We start from the raw sequence: 24,536 nt of genomic DNA on the forward strand, positions 1-24,536 counted from the left end.
AAAAACTAGACTATTCATTTTCATCTCACTTTCGGTTTAGGGTACGTACATGATGGAGCAACGATAAACGATAAAAGAAACGACCTAGCGACGCTTTGGTATTATCAAAGAATCAAGTGTTCATATCGGAGTAGAGATGAGCTTAAACGATATTTTCAAGTATCTGTGACAACTGTGACTGTGACAATTAAATATCTGTGACTTTTATCGGTGATTTTGTCACACCGATATTTTTATATAGATAAGTAAGCACAATGTGCATGAATTACACCGATATTGTGTCACACCGATAAAAATTAACAGGAAATATTGAAGAGCAGTGAAATGTGAAAACGATTTCTCTATACACGCCACACATCAGTGATTTATATGGGAAAATCCAACAAATAAATTATATACATGTACCATTAACAAATAAATACCTAACTGAACAGTAACATATCCAAATTTAACCTCATGTATTAAGAGGTTATATTGTAGATATTGAATCAGTTCATTTTTAAATGTAGTTGGGTATGGAGAAATTGAGGTTATGTGATTATCCTAATCGTTTTAAAAATTGATCCTTTTTATTGTATATAATAAATAAATTATTTTAAGTCGTGCATTAACATTATAATAATGAGTCATAGAATAAAAATTAACGGAGTATAAGTATTCGGAAAAACTTTGAAAAATAATTACAAAACAAAACAGTTGTTCAGACAGGATTTTACACAAGATAGAGTACTGATAACTAATGGTGTTACTATTTAAATCGTTTAATCACTACATCATTTATAATAAGATAGTGAAACTAGCGCTGAAGTAGTTTCGGCGATTTCGGACGTGAAAATCGTTGAATTTGATTTTTTGTGGAGATGCAGTTGACCGTATATGCAAGGCATAACAAAGCCTAATCTAATCAAACCTAACCTGTCACAGATTCGTGTATGCAAGGTGTATATGCAGAGTACAAAGGGAACTACCTCAGCGCTAGTTTAGTCGTTGATCTTATATGTCTAGGCATAATAAAAACATTTCACTGGCATTATCACCTTCATTTCATTCAGACGCTAAATAACCTAGATGTTGATAAAGCGTCGTAAAATAACCCAATAAAATAAAAACACTGACGTTCAAAGACATCTGACCTACGATCGTGTAAGAGAACTTTCTAACCATGGGATAAGCCAGAACCAAAGATATAACTTTTTTTTTAATTCGTCACCTTTTTGGATACAGTATCGAAATCATTTGGGTGATCTCACGACTGTTCCTAATTACTTTTTGCTTATTGCTGAGAGGTAGTTCTTTTATGATGCTGCACTCCCGTCATAACCAGGATGAATAGCGTGAAAACAAATTTGACAGATAACTATGAGAATAGGAATAAAGGTGTACGATGTCTTGTGTAGTACTGAGGGTTATAAGTTCCTAGTTTTGATATGTACACATTTTGGTGGGAATGTGCCTGCTTATAAAATGTTTCAGCGAATCTCCTAATGAAAAGTGGGATACTTTCCACGTTTAGATCTTGATGTATCTGTTCGTTTCTTGTGTACCACCCGCTGTTAAGAATTACACGTAACACTTTATTTTGTACTACTCGAATGGGATTTAACGTTGTCTTAGATGCATATCCCCATACTGTTGAACCATACAAAAGCACTGATCTAATCATCAATTTATAAATTGTCACTTTTTTAGATGTTGACAATGCACATGTTTTTAGAAGGGGATATAGTTTGTACCATTCTTGCTATTGTTTTTGCTCGTGTATTTGAGCAGTGTTGGTATGCCATAACAGACGACTATCCAAATGGATTCCAAGATACTTAACAGAATCCTGAAATTCAAGAGCAGTACCGTACAGTGTTAGTTTAGTTTGTGGTACACTTCGAGTTCTACTGAAGGCTATAACTTGACTCTTCATTGTATTTACAAGTAAGCACCAATGTTGGAACCATTCTTCTATAAGGTGGACATACCGTTGAAGTCGACCTATGGCTAGATCGGCATTACGATGTGTAGTGTATGCTAGTGTATCATCTGCATATAAGGCTAACCTGGTGACGTCAGTTTCTGGAAGATCTGAAGTATATGCACAATATAAGTAAGGGCCCAGTACTGAGCCTTGCGGAACTCATCCTAGAATTTTCTTTTTTCTTGATAATAACAGTTTTCTTTAAGACAGAAACGTCTGTTCCGAAGAAAATCAGAAATTATATGAATCAGTGCATCAGGAACCTCTGATTGGATTAATTTATAAATTATACCAGTATGCCACACAGAGTCAAATGCACTTTCGACGTCGAGAAATATTGCTACGGTAGTAGCTCTGTTGTTGAAACCGATAGTTGTTTGTTCAACAAGTCGCAGCAGTTGGTGTGTTGTAGAGAGACCTTGTTGATATGCAGCCTGATAAGGTGGAATAAGGTTTGGTACACTTTGTAGAAGTCTGGTCAAAAGAATTCGTTCAAATACTTTGCCAAGGTCATTAATCAAACTTATTGGTCTGCGATTTGCTGAAACCTTTGGATTTTTCTTTTGTTTGGAAATGGCAGTAATATATACAAGTTTCCAAGCATCTGGAAAATATCGATGAGCTATACACTGATTGAAAAGCTTGGTAATATACGTAAGTGCCTTTCTAGGTATGTTTTTAAGTTCCATGTTATTAATTTTATCAGGACCTGGTGCCTTTTTAGGTTTAAGGCGTTTAATAATAGTTTTGACTTCTGATGGGCTCGTTAAACAAATGTACTGGATACGGGACATAGTAGGAATGTACTGACAGTAAAGATATAACAAATTGACAAGCTTTGAAATAGTTCCGCTAATTCTCAATAGGTGACACCATTATTGGGACGGTTAAAGAGTGTCGGGAACGAGTTATATACTCGTTGGTCGGGGAAAATGATGATGTAGATTAAGCAGAAGTTATTCTCATAATTGACAATATCAGCGGTTTCCAGCTAAATTCAGTGTTATTTTATAATCAGCAGTGGAGGATGAAATGTTGAATTCTATTATGCAGCTATATTTATGTACGATCGGCGATAATGATTATTATCTTCGCCATTTATTCATGGAAGTAATAAGTAACTAAAGAATCGTCACTTACACCAACAAATTATCAATCACTGTCGATTAGTAGGGTCAGATATCTTTGAGCGTCAGTGTATGAGAGTAATCCCAGAGGTAATGCACACTGCGCATGCGTTCCCCTCTCCATGGAGATACGTGGTTGTTATTTATTGTATTAATAGTTTGCTTACAAACTTTTTATGTACATATAAGCAGCAAATCATTCAGTTTCGTTACTTAAAAAAAAAAAAAAAAACTTTATTCTACACTTTGATATCTACGCTTAAATGAAGAGTATTTTGAGAAAGATTTTGTCTCGCGTAATATTTGAAGTCGACTTCAGTTTGCAGTTCGCTACCATGAAACGAATGTCGTTGATTCTTCGTAAACTAATCCTAGGCAACAGTTCACCAACCAGTTTTTACATTGTTGTTATACCATCATCTTAAACAAATGGGCAAAAAATTATTAGAAATGCAATAATTTTGTAGATTTTCCTTCATATCTCGTGTGCAAATCATACACATTTCACAACTAGTTGCATCATTAGCTACTATATTAGTTTTATTTTAAAGTATAATTTTTATGAAAGAGAATTCACTTTAAATATTTGTCTGTTAGTTAAACTTTTAACTAGTCAAACAATTTGAGGTGATGATATTGAAACGAAAATTATTCTCTTGATGTTCACTTTAACACTTGTTAAAAAATATAAAACTTTTTGAAAACCCAAAACTTTAAAAGACATGCTACAATTCTTGAAAGAGTAATATACCTTGTATGACAGATGGACGAATGAAAATAATTCCATTATTCCGTAACTATCAGTCAATTGTTTCGAACATTCAATAGTTATCATCTTAAACAACTGACATTGGTTTACTACGATCTCTTATCCATCCATCCATCCATCCATCCATCCATCCATCCATCCATCCATCCATCCATCCATCCATCCATCCATCCATCCATCCATCCATCCATCCATCCATCCATCCATCCATCCATCCATCCATCCATCCATCTATCTATCTATCTATCTATCTATCTATCTATCTATCTATCTATCTATCTATCTATCTATCTATCTATCTATCTATCTACCTATCTTTTTCAATTCTTTGTGTTTAAACAATACCTATGCCTTTTGGTGAGGCGGCACTTCACATTAGACCTCTTATTTGCATCTATTTCTTTAACACACTGCAAGTACTAAGTGAATGGGTTATTTATGAAAGAGCCTAAGTCATTATTTTGTGAAAATGAGTTTGTAATGTAATAACTGCTCTTTGGGTGTAGATACATCGATTTAGATATGAAGAGACCAAGTTTCACACTCTAATGCTTAGTAGAATTTATAATACAATTTTATTTCAGCCTTAATTTCAAAATTTCGGCTTATAAGCAGTTTTTCTTTAATTGCTAACAATTTAATATTCAAGACTTAGGCCCTTTCATAAATAACCTATTGAAGTGGGCAAATTATCATCCGGCCGGAAAGAGATTGTGTGCCGTTCGGATCTAAGTCTCGGCCAAGGTCACGACTGACGTCAGTCTGAGTGGAATGGCATAGCTCGTCTAGTCCCATATCGACCGACTCGTCCCGACGTAATTTTCGTGCGTTAATGCAATAGTCTAACTCGTCCCCACCTATTTCTCGGAGCGTTAATCCTATAGCTCAACTCGTCTCGGGTGTGTAGGAAGAGATGAAACCATGTAAAGACTAAATATTCTCTCCCACGTTGTGCAGATTTGGGACTGCGCAACCATTTTGTAGTTTGATGTGGTTAAAAGTGTTGTCTTTCATGAGTAAAATAATGTCCATTTTATAAAAAAAAATTTCCATCAAATAATGAAATTACTTAAAAATAAAAAGTCGTGAGCTTAAAAGTAAACACGGTCTCATTTTAACTATAATTTTTTATTGGGTTATTTTACGACGCTGTATCAACATCCAGGTTATTTAGCGTCTGAATGATATGAAGGTGACAATGCCGGTGAAATGAGTCCTGGGTCCAGCACCGAAAGTTACCCAGCATTTGCTCGTATTGGGTTGAGGGAAAACCCCGGAAAAAACCTCAACCAGGTAATTTGCCCCGACCGGGAATCGAACTCGTTCCACCTGGTTTCACAGCCAGACGCGCTGACCGTTACTCCACAGGTGTGGACAACTATAATTACGCGGCCTTATCTGTACAAATATGCAGGCATGAGTATTCCCCATTCTTATACTTGACCAGGTACTATCCAACTTTTTGGGGATATGAAGCGGATGTTTAAAAGGATCATTTATACTGTTAAGACATTGGATTAGCAGAAAATTGTTCTATTGATTTATTAATTCTAACAAAATTGCGACAGAGATATGAAGAGGAATATGAGAAGTCTGAACAATGGTGTAAGAAAAAAAAAGGTAGAGAATATTTCTAAAAAGGTTATGCTGGAATATTTTTAAATGGATAGTGAAGAGGAGATATCAATTTCTCTATGGACTCATTATTCTACTATGCTGCGGTCTACGATCTCATTGAAAAAAAAAAAAAAAAAAACATGGACATCAGTAAATACACACAATTGTTAACTCTTTTACAGCGAAGAAGTGAATTGTGAAAATGTTACCATTAATGTGTATAACAAATAAAAATTTTACTTTACGACACTCGGTGAGATAAAGTTGGTCATTAGAACACTCGCTTCAATGTTTTTATGTTTCACTTTACGTTATCAAAGAGGATAAAAATTATTAACGTACGTGTGAAAAGAAAATATGACAGATTTTGTTGGAATCTAATTTATATTCTCTATTTAAACAATAAAATACATTTTCAGAATAGTAATTTATGATATAAATTTGTGAAGTTGTAGTATTTTGATAGGAGTGTAGTTTTGAAAAACGATTCTTGCCATACAATGTTTTGTCTTCGATAGCCTCAAATTATTACTTCACGCACATTTCAAGCACTGATGTTATTACTTCACGGACACTATGCTCACTTCACGCATTGGTGTTGAAAAAAGCTCACTTCACACACTGCTAACAGTGCGTGAAATTGCACTTCACGCACTATCGTAGAAAAAAAATTTATTTGCAGCTGCACATTTCCTGGTTAGGTTAGGTTAGGTTAGGGTTAAAAGTCAAGAAATCCTTCCAATCGCAGTACGATCGGCCAAAACTAGTTTTTGTAATTCTAGCCTTCTTAACCGACCGATTTTATAATACTGAGAAGTGCGGATGTCTTTGAAGACAATTTAAGATCTGTGGAGAAAAATGAAATCATAAATCCCTAAATAATTCATTCTGATGTATTTTATTCTAATATGTGAGTTTTTGAAGGATAAATTAATTGATGCAATTAGAAGATAAACTAATATGTTCTATTGTTCTACATGAAATTAAAAAAAATACAAAGGTAAATAAAAATCTATCTAAGCCTGTACATGTAAACCTTCATGAACAGCGCAATATTTTTAACTTATCTCTCATAAACAACTTTGCTAATTTTGTTTGCGTTCAAAAGAAGTCGTATTTTATTAAACATAATACTGTTTTTTTTTTTGAGTACAGATATTCTAGATATTTTGTTGATTAATAAACAGGAATATCCAAAACAGAAATTGAGACAAGGAGTTTATGTCTAAAATTTTAGACTTCTTGTGGAAATTAATTAGTGATGAAATTAGTGATTTCATTAATAAGTTAATTAAAATATGAACTTGTAATAATTAATTCTAGAAATTTCGTTGTTTATATTGTATGAAATGAAAAAAAAATTAAGTCTGCAAATGTTGTAATGCACTGTTTTCTCATTAAGTAGGTAGCAGAATCATGTTGCTCCTTTACAACTCATACCATTAAGCTATTAACAATAGCACTTTCCTTTGTCGTCAGTTTTGGGCCGTGAGGAAAGAGAAACTATTTGTGGATCTTTTCTTGGCACATTACGAGGATCCAACAAATTTTCTCGTATCTGTAAAGAAAGAAAAAGATTGTTGTAACTATGTTAGTTATAATTCCAGTGTATACAAAGTGTATAAGAATCATTTTGACAATCTTTCGGGAATTGTATGTGCTATTCAAGGTTATTAAATACTCGTATTATCCTACACACGGAAATATCTTATTTTGGAATCAGTGTTGGGCAAATAGGTGGACAAGATTTCTTGGGGTACTCCTGTTTCCCCGTCTATTTTCCACTATTACGTTGCCATCAACGTTTCATGAAAAGTATCCGGTCTTACTAGACAGCATTTTAACTTACCTGTATAAGTTGTCTACCAAATATTCACTACAATATCCAAGTCACTGCGTTGTAAATGTCGGCGAAACATGTACAGTAGTGGCAAAAAAACCGGACCGACATTTGTAGCTGATTTCATAGCCTCGTTCACTCCAGAGCACGATAGACTGATAACAAAGGGTGCTATTCATAGATATTTCGCTAGCCAACACTATAAGCGTGCTAAACTAGCCCCGGCTATCGATTGGTTACTTGTACGGGATTCATATCATATCGCTAACACTGGTTTATGAATACGAAAAACTTTAGTTTGAAGCAGTAATTAGGAGAGGGAGAGACCGATTTATTAGCGAAGTGATACCTCCATATTTTTATTACATGTATTCGCGGGGATGTTCTGGCGACTTCGTTAGAATTAGCTTCCCACACAGGTGTTTCGTCACTTGTCAGCATCGGACAGATTTAGGGCCACCTTGAGCGGGGTTTTCGTATAGAGACTCGATGAAGCATAAAGCCGGAGTTAGACTGGACCCGTGGGAAAGATACTGCCAAGCTTGGGTTTTCCAAAGAACGGGTATTCTTGTGAGATATACAAACTAATTTGATGTTATGGGAAATCCAAAGTTTAAATTTAGAGATGACATATTTCGCGCCCAATAAGAAGAGATCTTGGTCCAGCTTATGAGGTCACTTTGGACCAATAGGGAATAGATTTTAGGCCAGTTAGTGACGTAGTTTTTAACCAATAGAATAGTTAGTTTTAGCGTAGGATAGGTTTTTATAAATAAGGGTGACGGGGAGCGGAGATAAGGACGACTACTATTCCGCCGCGGAGCGGAGATCATAAAAACGAGTTCGCATCGTGTCGGCGGCCCTACATACAGGGCACAATAACTACTTCGTTTGGTGACGACGACTACTATTCCGCTTCGGAGCGGAGATCATCGAAACAACTTTACTTCGTGTCGGCGGCCCTACATACAGGGCAGAATAACTACTTCGTTTGGTGTCGACAGGACTATTTCGCTTCGTGTCATAGTGTACTGGACAGAGTATTGAGTTTGTAGTATCGGATAGAGCTTATTCAGAGCCGCCATAGAGTCGATACAAAAGGCGACCAACGATTGAATTATATGTCAGCCGGAAATACATATTCTAGGGTTTACCAAGTGGATAGGACAATAAACTTATAGTTTTGAAGTTTACGCTGCCTTTTATTTAAGTAGCCGGCTTGGTATTATTCCCGACATCAACCTATACCACAACCGTACCTCGGCTACCCTGAGTGAATCTCACGCAACATCGAGACGCACCCACCCTCAAATGGCGCCCAACGTGTGGTCACAATAACCACTCACCCTCAAATGGCTTCCAACGTGGGGCTTCAATAACGACATTCCACCCACAAATGGCGCTTTCCAACGTGGGGCTCGAAGGAAGACAGCTGTTCCAGTGACCGGCCCCGGGTGCGAACACAGCACCAAACAACGCGGAGGACCGGACGGAGCATTTCAGCCCTGCATAGCCGAGGAACGACGCTGGAAGGCGGGAACATAACCAAGCCATCGCGACATCACGACAACACTAGAGAAGACAACACGGGGACCACCAGAGAAGGCGACTCGGAGAGGCGGTGGCAAGTATGAATAGAAGATGAATATATGTGTATATGTATATGATATTTTGGGGGAATAATTATAAAGTGTATATGTTTCAATTTCTGGTATGATATTTTGGGTATATATATGTATTTTTTTTGTGTGTGATATTTTGGGGGAAAGAGTGAAATAAGTGTATTGCGTAATTTGTTGGAAGTGAGTCGAGTGCAAATACAGGCCTAGTTAGATTATTATTGGGAAAGCAAGCGTCGGATAGATGACAGAGTAGCGTATAGATGATACTACGTAGCCATAGGAGTAAAGTAGTTAGGAAAATACGAGAAAGACGAGGAAATAGAAACAAGGGAACCATGGAGCAAAGGAAGGACGAGGAAATTATGGAAATTAGGGAGGAGGTCGAGAATAACGCAGGACAAGAAATAGAGGGAGAGCGAACGGTGGAAAAGCAACAGAGTAGAGACAGTGGCAAAGGGGAAATGACGCTAGAACAGTTATGGGAGCAGATGAGACAATTCATGGAAAATAAATTAGACAACAATTCAAGGGAAAGTAGAGAACAAATGAAACAAATGGAAACTAAATTAGAGAATAACTCAAGGGAAAGTAGAGAGCAGATTCTGAGGGAAAGTAAAGAACAAATAAAACAAATGGAAACTAAATTAGAAAATAACTCGAGGGAAAGTAGAGAACAAATAAAGCAAATGGAAAATAAATTAGACAACAATTCAAGGGAAAGTAGAGAACAAATAAAACAAATGGAAAATAGATTGGGGGAAAGTTCGAGAGAGATTAGAGATCATATTGCAAAATTAGCGGAGAGAGGAAACAAGATGGAGGACAAAATAGAGAAGCTAGAGGGGAAATTAGCCGAGAACGGGATCGGAATGGAGAACCAATTGAAGATAGCTATGGACAGGATGTCAGAAAGTATGAAGGATTTAGAAGTTAGAGTTAGAGATAGCGCTACTAGAGAGAATAGCGACCTAAAATCAGCTGTTGAGGAAACGATAGTGGAGAAGGTTCGAGAAATTCAGAATTCGGTGGAAGAGAAAATAGGTGAGATGGATCAGGAAGTGGACGGTCTCAAGCGAGCCATAAAGAATAAAGAAAGGGCGGATAACGAATGTTTGGAAGAATTAAGAAGTAAACTAAACTCAATAAACGACGTACTAAATGGGGGTAGTCCCGCAAATTTAAGCGGACATAGCAGCTCGGACCGTGCAGTTTCTAGACAAGAGGGCACAAGTGAGAGCCCGGCATCAGGTAGCAACATAAATGTAAGACATGTTAACAATAGTGTTGGTGAGGAATGTCAGATCTCACGGGATGATGTGCGTAGTGAGCTGATAAATGTAAACGACAAGGCATATTTAGGCCGTCCCCAGTACCCCACTCACATTTTGAATGAGATTGGTTACCCTATTTTTGATGAGGTTGAATTTTCAAACCCGCATAACTACATAAGTGAGCTAGAAACGTACTTTAGAGTAAGAGGGGTGCCGGATGACTTAAAAATGACTGTCGTACGAAAGACTAAAGAGCCGACCACTCAACTGGGCGCTAGTGGCCCTAGGGGATAATGTCACTTATGAGGAATTCAGAGAAAAATTTTCGGAGAGATACTGGGGACAAAGACAACAACAAAGAATTAGGAAGGAAATTAATCAGAGCAGGTTTGACGCGGGAAGAGGCGTCTCCATGATAGACTATTTTCTTGAAATTGTTAAGAAAGGGAAAAGCCTCAATCCGCCAATACCGGATTCAGAGCTGATCCAAACTGTGATTTCGCAGTATCCCGAGAACATAAGATATAATCTGATCGTAGCAGGGCCCCGAGACTTCGGGGAAACAATAGATTTATTGACGGCGCTGGATGGTTCGGACGCCACGCACTATGAATGTAGTGGACAGGCAGATTATGAACAGGGCAAAGGAAAGGGTTCAAGCCTCACCGACCAGAAAGCGGGGAAGGGGGCAAGTACAGCCTTTTCATCCCCAAGGAAAGGAGCCCAAAATCAGAGTAGCTGGGGTTGTGATAGGAGCCCCAACAATGCATATAGTCGGTACTATAATGGCCATAACGGAGGGAAAAGTCCCAACAGGGAGAGAAGGATTGACCCGTCCTTTGGGGGTCCTTACAATAATAGTAGGAATAACCAGAGTAGTCATAACAGGATGAGGAACGATCGAGGAGGTGTTGGTCCCGTGCGTAGGGTTAACCACATACGATGGTACACGGGAAGACAAGAAAATGGAAATAATAGGCTTAGAACCCAACCACACTGGCTTCGGAACAGAAATTACAGACAGGGATTCTGGCAGCCTAATTTTAGCAGGGGACCGCAAAATCGAGGTGATTGGAGGAGACAGGAGCAGGAGAGAGATAGGCGAGGCGTCCTACAAGAAATGGCCTCACAAGGGTGCAATAGGCCACCTACACAGTGTAACGTGGGACAAAGCAGGAATAGAGACATGAACGGACGTCAGCAAAGTCCGGTCAGAATGAGTATGGGCCGGGAGCCTATAAATTGTAGAAATAGAGACGAGGCAGCAGTGGAACCGACTGCGTCGCACTCGGGAAACTGCTAGACAGAAGTCTCAAGGGTTCGGAGATTTCCGTAGCTAAGTGCAGTAAGCCACTGTCAAAAGAATCCACCAACTCGGTAAGCGTGAAGAGACAGAGCGAGATTACTAACCCAGAGTTAGAAAATAATGGGACTTATGTATTGCCTTATATAGATGCTAAAATATTTGGGATAAAGTGTTGTGTGTTGTTGGACTCGGGCTCCACAAATAATGTATGCAGCTTGGAATTTTTTCAAAAGGTTAGGGATTCAGGAATAAAACTGCAAACGTTACCCATATGTTCACTGTACTGTGCAGGCGCCCTAAGCAAGAAGAAGGAAAAGGTAAAATATCAAGTATGGTTCGAGTTAGAGTGCGGAGAAGTGAAATTAAATGCTATTTTTCTTGTGATACAAAGGTGGACTACCGACATCATTATTGGAGTAGAAAGCTTTTATGAATGGCACGCGCTATTAGATTTCAGGGAAAACAGACTAGGTGTTACGGCAGGTAACGGCAGTGTAGGCCATGTCCCATTCAGTAGCAATAACGCTCGAGCTGAGTTAGATGAGAGAACCGCGGGAGAGATAGAATTACAGGAAGAGTTATTTTTCGTAGAGCATCTAAAAATTTGTAAGAATGTAATTATAGAGGTTAATCCTTGGGAAGGTAACGAGGTAACTAGGGGAGTGTGTCAAGTAGGCTGCGGAGAATGCGAGTTGTGTATCGGCGAATTAGTCCAGGCGAGACAAATAGGACGTAATCTCATTAGCGGTAGGGCCAGGTATTGTAATGAGATTTCGCTTGGCGATCTTAGGCAGGTAGACGCGTATAACAATAGGAAGACAGATACTTTTGAAATAGTGAGAGATAAAGTTAGCCAGGCACACGGCCTGAGTGAGAGTGAAAGAAAACGCTTAATGGATGTTGTAGGTAGCCATTTAAATGTCTTTTCAGACGCGCCGGGTCTGTGTAGAGTGTATACACACAAAATTAAGGTGGTAGGAATGGAGGAATTTCGGCATAAATGTAGACCCATCCCCCTATCTTTAAGGGATCAGGCAGACGAAGTCATAAATGATATGTTAAAAGACGGAGTTATAGAAGTATCAGACTCGCCTTATGTAAATGCATTGTGCTGGGTTAGGAAGCCCAATGGAAGCTTAAGAGTAACGATCGATGCCCGACACGTTAACTCGTTTTCAGTTAAAGATAATTTCAGGACGGAGTCAGTGGACACTTTGTTAGGCCGTATCAGTGACTGTTCTATATTCACTAGTTTAGACTTGACCAGTTCGTATTGGCAGATTCCGCTGGACGAGGACTCGAGAAAATTCACAGCGTTCCTACATAACGGGAAAGTTTATCAATATACCCGATGCCCATTTGGCATCGCGAGTTCTGGATCTGCGCTACTAAGAGCACTTGACATAATTTTTGGTGATTCGACGAAAGGTTTTCTGGCACAGTACATTGACGATTTTCTTATATATGGCAATAATGTTGATAGGCATATTAGGGATATTGATTTTGTACTTACTAAATTGAGAGAGGCTGGTATGACAGTCAAGCTGGGGAAAACAGCATTTTTTAAAGTTGAGACAGTTTTCCTGGGTTACGTAATTTCGTCTGACGGAATTAGACCGGACCAAGAGAGAATTCAGAGCATTGCGAGGATCCCGCCGCCGCGGAACCGGAAACAGGTTCGTAGGTATCTAGGTATCCTACAATACCAGAATCGGTTTCTCGTCAATTATGCTGAGCATGTAGCCCCACTCAGAGCATTGTTGAAGAAGGATACACCCTTCAGGTGGGGGTCGGCAGAGCAGGAAGCATTCGATCGAACGAAACTGCTTTTTGCCGACTCAATTCTGTTGGAAAGGCCTAACGACAGCCTACCTTTTCAGATTTATACGGATGCGTCTTCATATGGATATGGAGCAATTCTATGTCAGACAGATGAAGATAATAAGCGACATGTGATTGCCACAGCTTCTAGGGGACTGTCGCGTACCGAAAGCAACGCATCAATCACGGAACTAGAGATTTCTGCTGTGTACTTCGCACTACAGAAGTTCCGTCAGTATATCTTTAATAGGCAGATAATCATATTTACTGACCATGTAAGCCTAGCGTTTCTGAGTAGATGCAAATTGACGAACTCTAGAATATCTAGATATGTGCACGAGATTTTGGCTCATGGTGTGACGATCAGACATATTCCGGGGGCAGACAATATCTTTGGTGATTGTCTCTCTCGTTTGAATTCCAAATCGGGGCTACCGGAAACTATCACCGCCCCCGCGTACGAAATTGCCGTGATGAAAATTGATTCCACGAGGAATGGAGCTCTGACGGGAAAATTTCGGAAAATTGCAGATTTGCAGCAGGAAGATTCCACGATAAGGGCCTTAATGGACAAAGCTAGAGAAATCTCACAGGTGAAAGACGAAGTGTATGGATTGCGCTCTGGTATCTTGTATAAATTGCATGGTAGGGATATCCAGAAGTGGAAGATATACATACCTGCGAGTATGGAGAATGAACTTATAAATAACTTTCACCTATCTATGTGTCACTCTGGGAGTGATAGGATCATTTTAACTATGTCAGAATCATTTTATATTAAGCAACTGTCAAAGAAGGTTAGAAGGGTAATATCTCGTTGCGAGGTCTGCCAGAGGGCGAAACCTCTAAATGTAAGGTATGACAATGTACCACAGGTCATTATCAGGGGTAAAAAGAATGAACTTGTAGCCGTGGACGAACACGGTCCAATGCCCACATCGTCCTTCGGACACAGGTACATATTTGTTACGTACGATGTCTTCACAAAATTTGTAAAGATTTACCCTTTAAGAAATATCTCTAGTAAATTGTGTGCTGACAAGCTGGTTAGAGATTACATACCGACTTACGGTCCGGTAACAGCGGTGCTCAGTGACAATGTGTCGGTACATAAATCGAAAGTGTTTTGCAAAAGGCTGGAAGATGCGGGCGTGAAACTATACAATTGCTCCGCATACTTTCCCAGCGGTAATCCCTGCGAAAGAGCGCTTAGGGATATATCATTGTACCTCCGTATTCTGTGTCACCGAAACCATAAGGACTGGTTTAGGCAATGTGAGGTGATTGAGAGAGTCATGAACCACTCTATCAATCCAACGACCGGAATAGCTCCGATCAAACTTATGTTAGGGATCGATCCCGATCCCATGATAAAGAATTTGCCGCAGGCAATACAGGAGGGTGAGCCTCCTAGTGATGAACTACTGTGTAAACTAGCTTTCGACCGAATCAGGAAAAAGGCTGAGTATAGACTCGGTAAAGTCAAAAGATACCGCCACAAATGGGAGCCCTCACCCGGCGATTTGGTATTGCTCAGGGACGTGAAGTTATCTTCCGCCCTTAGAGGACGTTACTCACGCATGGAGCTACTGTACAAGGGGCCCTACGAAATTAAGAGTAAATACGGAGACCATACTTTCGAATTGGTAGAAAGGGGAAAAAGTAAACCTGTTGGAAGGTACCACAAGCAACTCTTGCGGCCTTTCAAACAGGAGAGGCTAGGAGGCAGGAATGAGAAAGAGTAGGATGGCTAGTCTCACGCGTACAGCTGGGTGAACCTGTACAGGGCGGCTGGTACAACCAAGCACGCAGAGTGTGTAATTGATCAATTAATAAATAAATGTAAATATGTGAATGAATGGTATTGTACATATGTAAATGTGGATATAAATTGTACATTGTTGTGCTTATTGTGTGAGAGTTGTGTACATAGAAAGGCTTGTGAAGATATATGTAATATTTATTGTAATTGTTTGTAGTGACATTGTAATCTCACTGTATTGTAAATAATGTGTTACCGGCTGATCGCGCGGGGGAACTATGAGGCTAGTTATAGGCAGAAAGCGGGGACATCTCATAACATTGGAAACTCTTTCGGGAATTTCCAATGGTTATGTAGATGGGCATTTGAAGCAGTAATTAGGAGAGGGAGAGACCGATTTATTAGCGAAGTGATACCTCCATATTTTTATTACATGTATTCGCGGGGATGTTCTGGCGACTTCGTTAGAATTAGCTTCCCACACAGGTGTTTCGTCACTTGTCAGCATCGGACAGATTTAGGGCCACCTTGAGCGGGGTTTTCGTATAGAGACTCGATGAAGCATAAAGCCGGAGTTAGACTGGACCCGTGGGAAAGATACTGCCAAGCTTGGGTTTTCCAAAGAACGGGTATTCTTGTGAGATATACAAACTAATTTGATGTTATGGGAAATCCAAAGTTTAAATTTAGAGATGACATATTTCGCGCCCAATAAGAAGAGATCTTGGTCCAGCTTATGAGGTCACTTTGGACCAATAGGGAATAGATTTTAGGCCAGTTAGTGACGTAGTTTTTAACCAATAGAATAGTTAGTTTTAGCGTAGGATAGGTTTTTATAAATAAGGGTGACGGGGAGCGGAGATAAGGACGACTACTATTCCGCCGCGGAGCGGAGATCATAAAAACGAGTTCGCATCGTGTCGGCGGCCCTACATACAGGGCACAATAACTACTTCGTTTGGTGACGACGACTACTATTCCGCTTCGGAGCGGAGATCATCGAAACAACTTTACTTCGTGTCGGCGGCCCTACATACAGGGCAGAATAACTACTTCGTTTGGGGTCGACAGGACTATTTCGCTTCGTGTCATAGTGTACTGGACAGAGTATTGAGTTTGTAGTATCGGATAGAGCTTATTCAGAGCCGCCATAGAGTCGATACAAAAGGCGACCAACGATTGAATTATATGTCAGCCGGAAATACATATTCTAGGGTTTACCAAGTGGATAGGACAATAAACTTATAGTTTTGAAGTTTACGCTGCCTTTTATTTAAGTAGCCGGCTTGGTATTATTCCCGACATCAACCTATACCACAACCGTACCTCGGCTACCCTGAGTGAATCTCACGCAACATCGAGACGCACCCACCCTCAAATGGCGCCCAACGTGTGGTCACAATAACCACTCACCCTCAAATGGCGTCCAACGTGGGAACTCAATAACGACATTCCACCCTCAAATGGCGCTTTCCAACGTGGGGCCTCAATAACAACATCCACCCACAAGTTCGCTGATCATCCACCGGAAGCCCGCGCTAAGAATGTCTATGAATACGGCCCTAAGACTTGTGGTTCGAATCCTGCCTGGGAAGGAAACTTTTTTTTGTTCCTTATTCAAATTTATTCCCATTACTTTTCGATTGCAGCGATATTTTACTACTTAATTAAGTTATTATTCCCATAACATGAATTTTACCAGCAATCGAAAAGTATTGGGAATAAATTTGAATAAAGAACAAAAAAAAAGTTTCCTTCCCAGGCAGGATTCGAGCCATGAAAGTCTTGGTTACAAGTCTATCGTGATCTGGAGTGAACAAGGCTCTGAAATCAACTACAAGGGTCGGTCCTTTTTTTTTTTGCCACTAGTTTACTTAACCCCTTTTTTAAATTTATTTATACACGCTTTAATACCTACTGTATGGTCATATCACGAGTGTAGAATCTTTGGGTATATCAGTAGGCCTTGGAGTCTATCGTTGAGTTGTTTTTTATGTAGTCAACTGTCCGAAGACACCAATAAGGCATCACTCATGATGCAACTAAGCTAGAATATAATGAAGTATGGTGACCAGTTCCTTTCCCCCTCCATTGCATACATCGCTGACTAATAACATATTACACTACTCAGACTTGTTAATTAAGACGGTGATGAATCATGGTATGCAAATTTACAAAGTGACATTTGTCACTGTGACTGAGGAAAACCATGAAAAACACCAGTCCGATTGGCCGACCAGGGGATTTGAATCGAATTCATGACATTGGAATAACCAAAAGATCGTATGTTTTGTGTTCATTTAATTCTTCAAAGCAAATCAAGACACGTGGTACTTCCCTCAGTACAAGAAATTATTTTTTTCTTTTAATATAAAATGTTTATAAAATAGATTTACTTAGTATAATTATAGTCCCAACATTAAAACTAATTTAAACTCGTAGGCTGTGTTTCGTTTGCCACTTACCTTCTCGATCAGACACAGCACAGCCTCTGTGATGTTAATGTCAGTTTTAGCAGAAGTTGGAAACCAGGAAGCAACTCCTAAATATTCGCAGAATTTATCCATTCGTTCGTCACTTGCCAAGGCATCAAACGGTTTGATGTCGCACTGAAAGAGAAGAAGAAATATATGATCTTTCACATCTTCTAGTGATTTTGTTCGGTAGAATATTTTGACCTTTTGAACCATCCGTTCAGGCTTTAATTTTTCCGCTAAGACACTACTTGCAGACCTTGTAGTTCGAAATTCGGAATGGATGTTACTACAGTGTACAAAACGTGATGACAGACAAATAATAATAATAATAATAATAATAATAATAATAATAATAATAATAATAATAATAATGATGATAATAATAATAATAATAATAATAATAATGATAATGATAATAATAATAATAATCTTTATTGTCACTGGATGAAAAACTTCACTATAGACATTGTCAATGTTACAATCTTACTGCAATACATTTCATGGATATACAAAAATAAATTTAATTATTAAAACAATGTAGATATTTATCAAATTATATAATATAAAGCTAAAAGTACTATATTTACTAGATAAAAGACAGTAGACAATATCAAGTACTAATTATCATATGTTTAAATATTAATTAAGAATACTACAACAGAGTTTAATAATAAACTTAAAAAATAAAACATAAGGTAGTGCAATTTGCTCTGTTCATTATTACATTGAAATTTAAATATTAATTGATTCACCACTAGGTTTCATTCAAAATCTCACTACTAAAAAAAATCATTAAGAAACAGTAACCATAACATTTAAAACTGCATTATTTAAAAATGTATGTCAATTTCGAAGAACTCATTCACTGAGTAAAGTGGGTTTTTAATTAACCAACTGTACAATTTTGTTTTATAACTTTCAGCAGGAAGAAGCTGAATGTTTATAGGGAGGTTATTAAACAATTTGATTCCAATCAACTTATAATAGTTTTTTGTCACACTAAGTAATTGTAAGTAAGTGTAATTAGTTACCACTGCCACCGGGTATATACCCATTGCAGTGTGAATAAATACATACACATACAAGTCTACAAAGTGGATAATCTAATAATTGCCTATTCCTCGTTGTAGGATTGTGTATCTCATTTCTCATGTTAAAATCCTGCAAATGTTCTTTCATAAACACTAGAATATCATATGTGTACAGATTTATGACAGTCTGAATACCTGTCTGTATGAACAGAGGTCTACAGTGTGTTCTACTAGTTGAAACTGTCAGTATTCTAATAGTTTTCTTTTGAATTAATAAAATGTCTGTAATATCACTAGAATTTCCCCACAAAATAAGTCCATATCTGAATACACTTTGAAAAAAGCAAAATATGCATTTCTAACATATTCAAAACTAACAATGTTCATCAACGGCATTTCATCTATGCGACAATTGACATACATTTCACCTACGTAACATTTGACATATTGAAATTATATTTCAGAAATTTTCACACAATAACGTACTCTTCACATACTACTGCATATGCATAATATACTGCATTTAAATTTTAGCATAAAATTGGGTACTTATTATACTAGTAATAAAATATTAGGCCTACAGTTTTGGAAAAAAGTTTTGAAAAAACTGTCAACCAATCTGAAGAAATACTACAACAATACTGTAGTGCAAAATTGTGGCCACAAGTTCTTAAATATTCTACAACAGCATTGCGATCCTCATACTCTGCATATCGCTGACAAATATTTTGAAGTCGTCTGCTAATATGGATTACCCAACAAATTTAATTTATACAAATTTTGAAGTATTAACTATTTAAGAAATTTATAAATATAGTTTACTAAATTCATTATTATTATTATTATTATTATTATTATTATTATTATTATTATTATTATTATCCCTGCACACCCCTATTCTGAATAGCTCCTGGGTCTGGCCTAGGTGGGAAAAACACAGTCTTGTATTGGCTTCAGGAAAAATAGTTTATGTGCGTTAATGATGGCCAATTCAAAGTTACTTATAATTCTGTGGTGTTCGGGTAAAGGGGTATAAGTCATTTTTTTGTCCAGGTGGAATTTTGTTCTCCAGATGAACACACAAATTAAATTATACAAGTGGGTATGCAAAAATCAAAGAATACTAGCAGTTGATGTGTTTTATTTGTATAGAAAATTATTTGTAATAAGGGTTCCAAGTTTAATTTTCATTTATCTCCGAACTCATTTTTATGACTTAGCTCCCTTTACCCAAACACCACAGAATTGTCGAGTGTAGAGCAATATTATGTTTTCGGCAATAGCTCTGAATTTCTGTAAGAACTTTACTCTTTTATATATAACTATTTCTTATGAGGATAGTAGATAGTACACAAACGAAAATGCATTATCGTGATAATCATATGAGTAGTTTAATATCAAAGACGGACATCTGTTGTCTCCATAGTTTTGATCTAGAGGCACTTTTTGTTTCACAGTATTCTTTGTAATATTTTAACACAATTTATTTTTATAGATGTAGTGTTAGAGTTTTCATATAGTTCACCATAACTGAAAAGAACATGACAAAATGTATAAGAATCCACTTTATCTAAATTTCGATCTGAGGTCAGATGCCCTCCTTTGATATTAAGCTACTCATATAGGCCTCTCGTAATCAACTGTGACATAATCTTGTGGTGACACATTGAAAGTGTCATCCATGAACCACACATCGCTTTGTTACAAACTCGTGTGTTCTCATTGGTCGCAAAAACAACTTTTGTTTTCGTCTGGTTCAGCTAAATTAGAGTACAGAAGGAATCTTTCTCCTCTCAGTAATTGTGTATTCATGATCAATTCCTACTAAATCAGCGAATCACTCCGGTTTTCTTGGGAGTTCTGCTTGTCGTCGTCTGTTCACAATAGGGCTTCAGGTATGTGGCAACAGTTGAAGAGTTTAAATACATGGGCCAAGTGACAAAAATATCGATTTTTTTCTTAAAGTGTGCTACGAAACAACCGTTATTTAAATACATAACGGGCCAACTAACACGGGACCTATAAGTAGTTCCATACCGTGTCCAAAGATATAGCTAGCCTCAAGGAACATCACTGTTTCCAGATAAAATTAGCTATGTGCTGTTACCAAACTACGCTTTCAGTTTTATTACCAGTCAATGTCTGTGCCAGTTATAGTAACCTATTCGCTCTTAGGAGTTTTGTAAATATAACTTCTTTTGTATGACGATATTGTTTCAAAATGAGTGATAGTAAAGGTAAGAAATGAAAAAAGAGGAAGAAAGGGCAAGGTTCTATGCAGTCTGCTCAGAAAATGATGCTTGCTTCAGTAAAAATATACAAAACAAATTATTATATAACTGTCATGTACCATAATCGAAGTAATTGCTTCCTCAAAAATTGATCATCCATATGCTGCAAGTATAATGGACCCATCTGAGTTCTATGACTCTTGCAACAACCAAACTTCAGATCTCGAAAGCTCAGTGGATCATCTCGCTACAAGTCTAGAGTAGCGATGATTCGCACAACCTTCAGTGATTTAGAACAGTGAACCGAGAATGATGTTTTCAAGAAGAATTTGAATAACATTGCCTCCTTTCTGCAGCCTTTTAATTACATCAATAGACTTTCAGCTGAAAAGAAGAGGCACTTGCAGGAAATGATGGATTACCTAAAGGATGAAAATAAACCCTTTTATGAAAACCTCCTGCAATAATATTATTTCAAGCGTAAGACATTTGTCAGAATGATGGTGCACACATGGAAGGTTTACTTCGAGTAATTTAGTCTCTCTATTATTTTAAGAGAAGTTTATTCTCTATTAAATAAGTTGTTCAGTCAACTGTCCGAAGACAGGTCTGAACCTCACAAGCGGTACCAACAAGGCACCACTTATGAGCTAACTAGGTCAGGAGATAACAGAATAGGGAGGCCAGTTCCTTTCCCCCTCCATTGAATACATTGCCGATTAGCTAAGGTTATTAATTTTAGTTTGTAAGAGTTAAAGAAAATAATCTGTTTCCATATTTATGTTCATTCACATTGTCCCATTTATTATAATTAGTAAAATATACTGTAGTGCGAATTAAAAATAACATGATAAACACGTAACATTAGACTTTCTTTCTTTACATTAGTTCAACCTCTCCCTTTTAGGTTCATTTATACGACCCACGCCACACGGGCCTTACAGGGCCGATACTTGTCCGGAGAGGAATTAAGCTATTGGATCACATACATACTTTTTTGACAACACAAGGACATTGAGGGCTTCCCTGGATGAGGGATCAGCTCAATGCCAGGGCCACCTCCCATACAACACACATATGAAAGGATTAAGGGAAGGATCGCCGTCCATGGCCGGATTTTCAAGAGGTACAATCCCGAGATTTGCCTGAAAATAAATGAGGAAATCATGAAAAACCTCAGTTAGGATTGCCGGTCCCTGGGATCGAGCCCCGGACCTCCCGAATGCAAGGACAGCTCTCTACCACGTAGCTAGCCCACTCGGTGTAAAATTAGACTTACTTAATCTAATAAAATTCTGACAAGTACACTGTGTGATTAAAAATATGTTTTCTACAAAAAAAAAAGCGTTTTTCTCAGAAACATATTTTTGTAACTTTGTCCATTATATAGGCTATTTAAACACTTCAGTTATTCATCTACCCGAGCCAGATTTTCTCTAATTATTTTAACAAGAGATTCTTCTGGCTGTTGTTCACCTACCCTCTTTATGGCCTATTGACAACTATTTTCTTGGCTGTTACCAACTCAAAATTGGAGACATAGTTATGCTGTTACCTTTAAAATTCTCGGTGAGTCCTTCAGTCACGGCTGATGCTCTACAAATGGATTTCCTAATGCACAATCAGTATGTTTTCTATTATTTTCATTGGTTCTTTGTTTGTTGTACAAGAATCCTGAAGAAGATAGTGGAAAACTCCTACAGTTGTTCGGATCAGTTCCACTTCCATTCTATTTATACTCTTTTTGTGTTTGAAACGATCAAAATCAGACCGAGTAAACTAAACTGAACCGTAACCATAGAAAATGTTAACAATAATAGTATTATAACAGCCTGTATGTGGACATATTGTAGAGGGTAACCATAGAAGAATATATATGCAAAATACCAAGACCAATAGTCGGTGTGTAAAATGGCTGTGTATGTGAAGGTATTATCTTAATGGCTCGTTAATAACTCATATGCCACGTGCCTGTAGGAAATACGTAGCATGTCAATTGTCTGTAAGTAAGATCTAAGAATATATCTTTATGTTCATTTTACTCTTACGTTCTAGAACGAAGTAAATAAATAACAAATAATTGCTTTACATCATGTTCAATATAAATACATGAAATATTTTGTTGTAAGTTTAATACATGATATAGATTTGGGATAATTTTCTCCAAGCTTAAGATGGGTGAATTACTTGCAAGGGTTCCATTTATCTGAGTTTTAAAATTCAGGAATTTTTAAATTGTATGTTTAAGTAACTGAGGCCAACATTATTTTTATCATTTCAGTCTTTTATTCTGATTAGAAATACACGTATTCACTTTAAAGATACATTTAGAAGTTATTTTACATCATAATCATAATTAACGGAATGAAAAACATTTGGAGAAAGGAAAATGTAATTCTCAGTTGAAAATATGTTCATCCGTAGGAGATTATTGTTGATTTGAATAATGATTCTGTGAAATGTTTGGAATTATGAATTGTATGAAATTGCTTCTTCATTCTTGATACATAAAAATTTATCCCCACTCATACTCGATAGGGCCTAAACTAAAATTAAGGATATTATAAAGTAGATTTCATGTTCCATAAGGGATATAGTACTACAGAGCGTCTAGAGATAAAGTGGACCGCGGCGGCCTTGGACTGGGCGAGAGTTGCCGCACCTACAGCCAGATTTACATGTAAATAACCGGCAAGTCCACTCTATTTCTAGACGCACTGTGCTTTATATTCTGAAATCTTTAGACACATTTGGGTCGCTGAATACGGCACCGGCTTTCCACGTACTATATTATATTTCTAAACATCGCAAGTTTTCTTTAAGTGTACATATATTCGTTGCCCTCTCTTCATGCTTCCATAACTTATCACTCTTATTACTGCCAACGAAAACATCGGGCGAACTGATCATAAGATCTGCTATCGAAGACAACATAGGGCCGATTTTATAAATCATTTAATCTTAGCTCAGAGGTTAAATTGATCCTCGTTCTAGCTGAACTTGGAATTTTGTGTTGTATAAAGTCTAATCTGAGATTAATTTGTCTTAAACTAAAGTTAACTTTGACTGAAGAAATTTCTCCGATTAAGTTAGATGATCCAAGTTCAGTTATTTCTTTTCTGTTTGAAGTATACGAGTGGCAGATTGTGCAAAAAGAATAACCATTATTATTAATATATATGGTAGATAAATTTATATATATATATATATATATTTTTTTTCAATTTCTTGCCTTAATATACAAACATTCTTATATTTTATAAGGCTTTATCGTGTTCAGCAGTATCAAATAACATAACCTATAATTATATTATGTTTATAACAACCATTAATTATTCATGGATATGATAGGTACATTCATAAATTTTCAATTAACTGTATTACTAAACGAAAATGGTCGTTTTATAAAGCTTTATTATGTTTAGCAATATCAAACACCATAACATAACAATTTGGAGAACGGTCAATCTTCTTCTTATTGTCCGTCATTATTTACAACGCACAAAACAAACCAGTGTCTCCAACAGAGTGTGCGGAAAGTCGCCAAAAAGAAGTTGGAAAGTCGCTAGATTTCTTATTATCAACAAAGAAAGATTAAATTTTGTCACTATGAGGTGCTAAAAAGGTCGCTAAATCCCTATTTAAGCAATATTAAAGTTAACAGAAATTGTCGTCGAAAAAGAGTTAAAGTCGCTA

At 37.4% G+C, this 24,536-nt stretch overlaps 1 protein-coding gene across 1 annotated transcript in view; it reads right to left on the reverse strand.

Annotated features, from left to right (window-relative positions):
• Nucleotides 1-5,854: 5,854 nt before the first annotated feature.
• The window catches only part of LOC138715667 (ras-related protein Rab-32-like), a 30,879-nt gene continuing 12,197 nt past the window's right edge, over nt 5,855-24,536 (reverse strand). The window contains exons 4-6 of the mRNA XM_069848737.1: nt 17,567-17,710; nt 6,920-7,037; nt 5,855-6,325 (exon numbers count right to left, since the gene is read on the reverse strand). Coding sequence (XP_069704838.1) covers nt 6,930-7,037; nt 17,567-17,710 — 252 coding nt within the window. The 3' untranslated portion in view covers nt 5,855-6,325; nt 6,920-6,929. The remainder of the gene's footprint in view (nt 6,326-6,919; nt 7,038-17,566; nt 17,711-24,536) is intronic.

Source organism: Periplaneta americana, chromosome 15, assembly GCF_040183065.1.
Source record: "Periplaneta americana isolate PAMFEO1 chromosome 15, P.americana_PAMFEO1_priV1, whole genome shotgun sequence".
In the NCBI taxonomy this organism is placed as follows: domain Eukaryota; kingdom Metazoa; phylum Arthropoda; class Insecta; order Blattodea; family Blattidae; genus Periplaneta; species Periplaneta americana.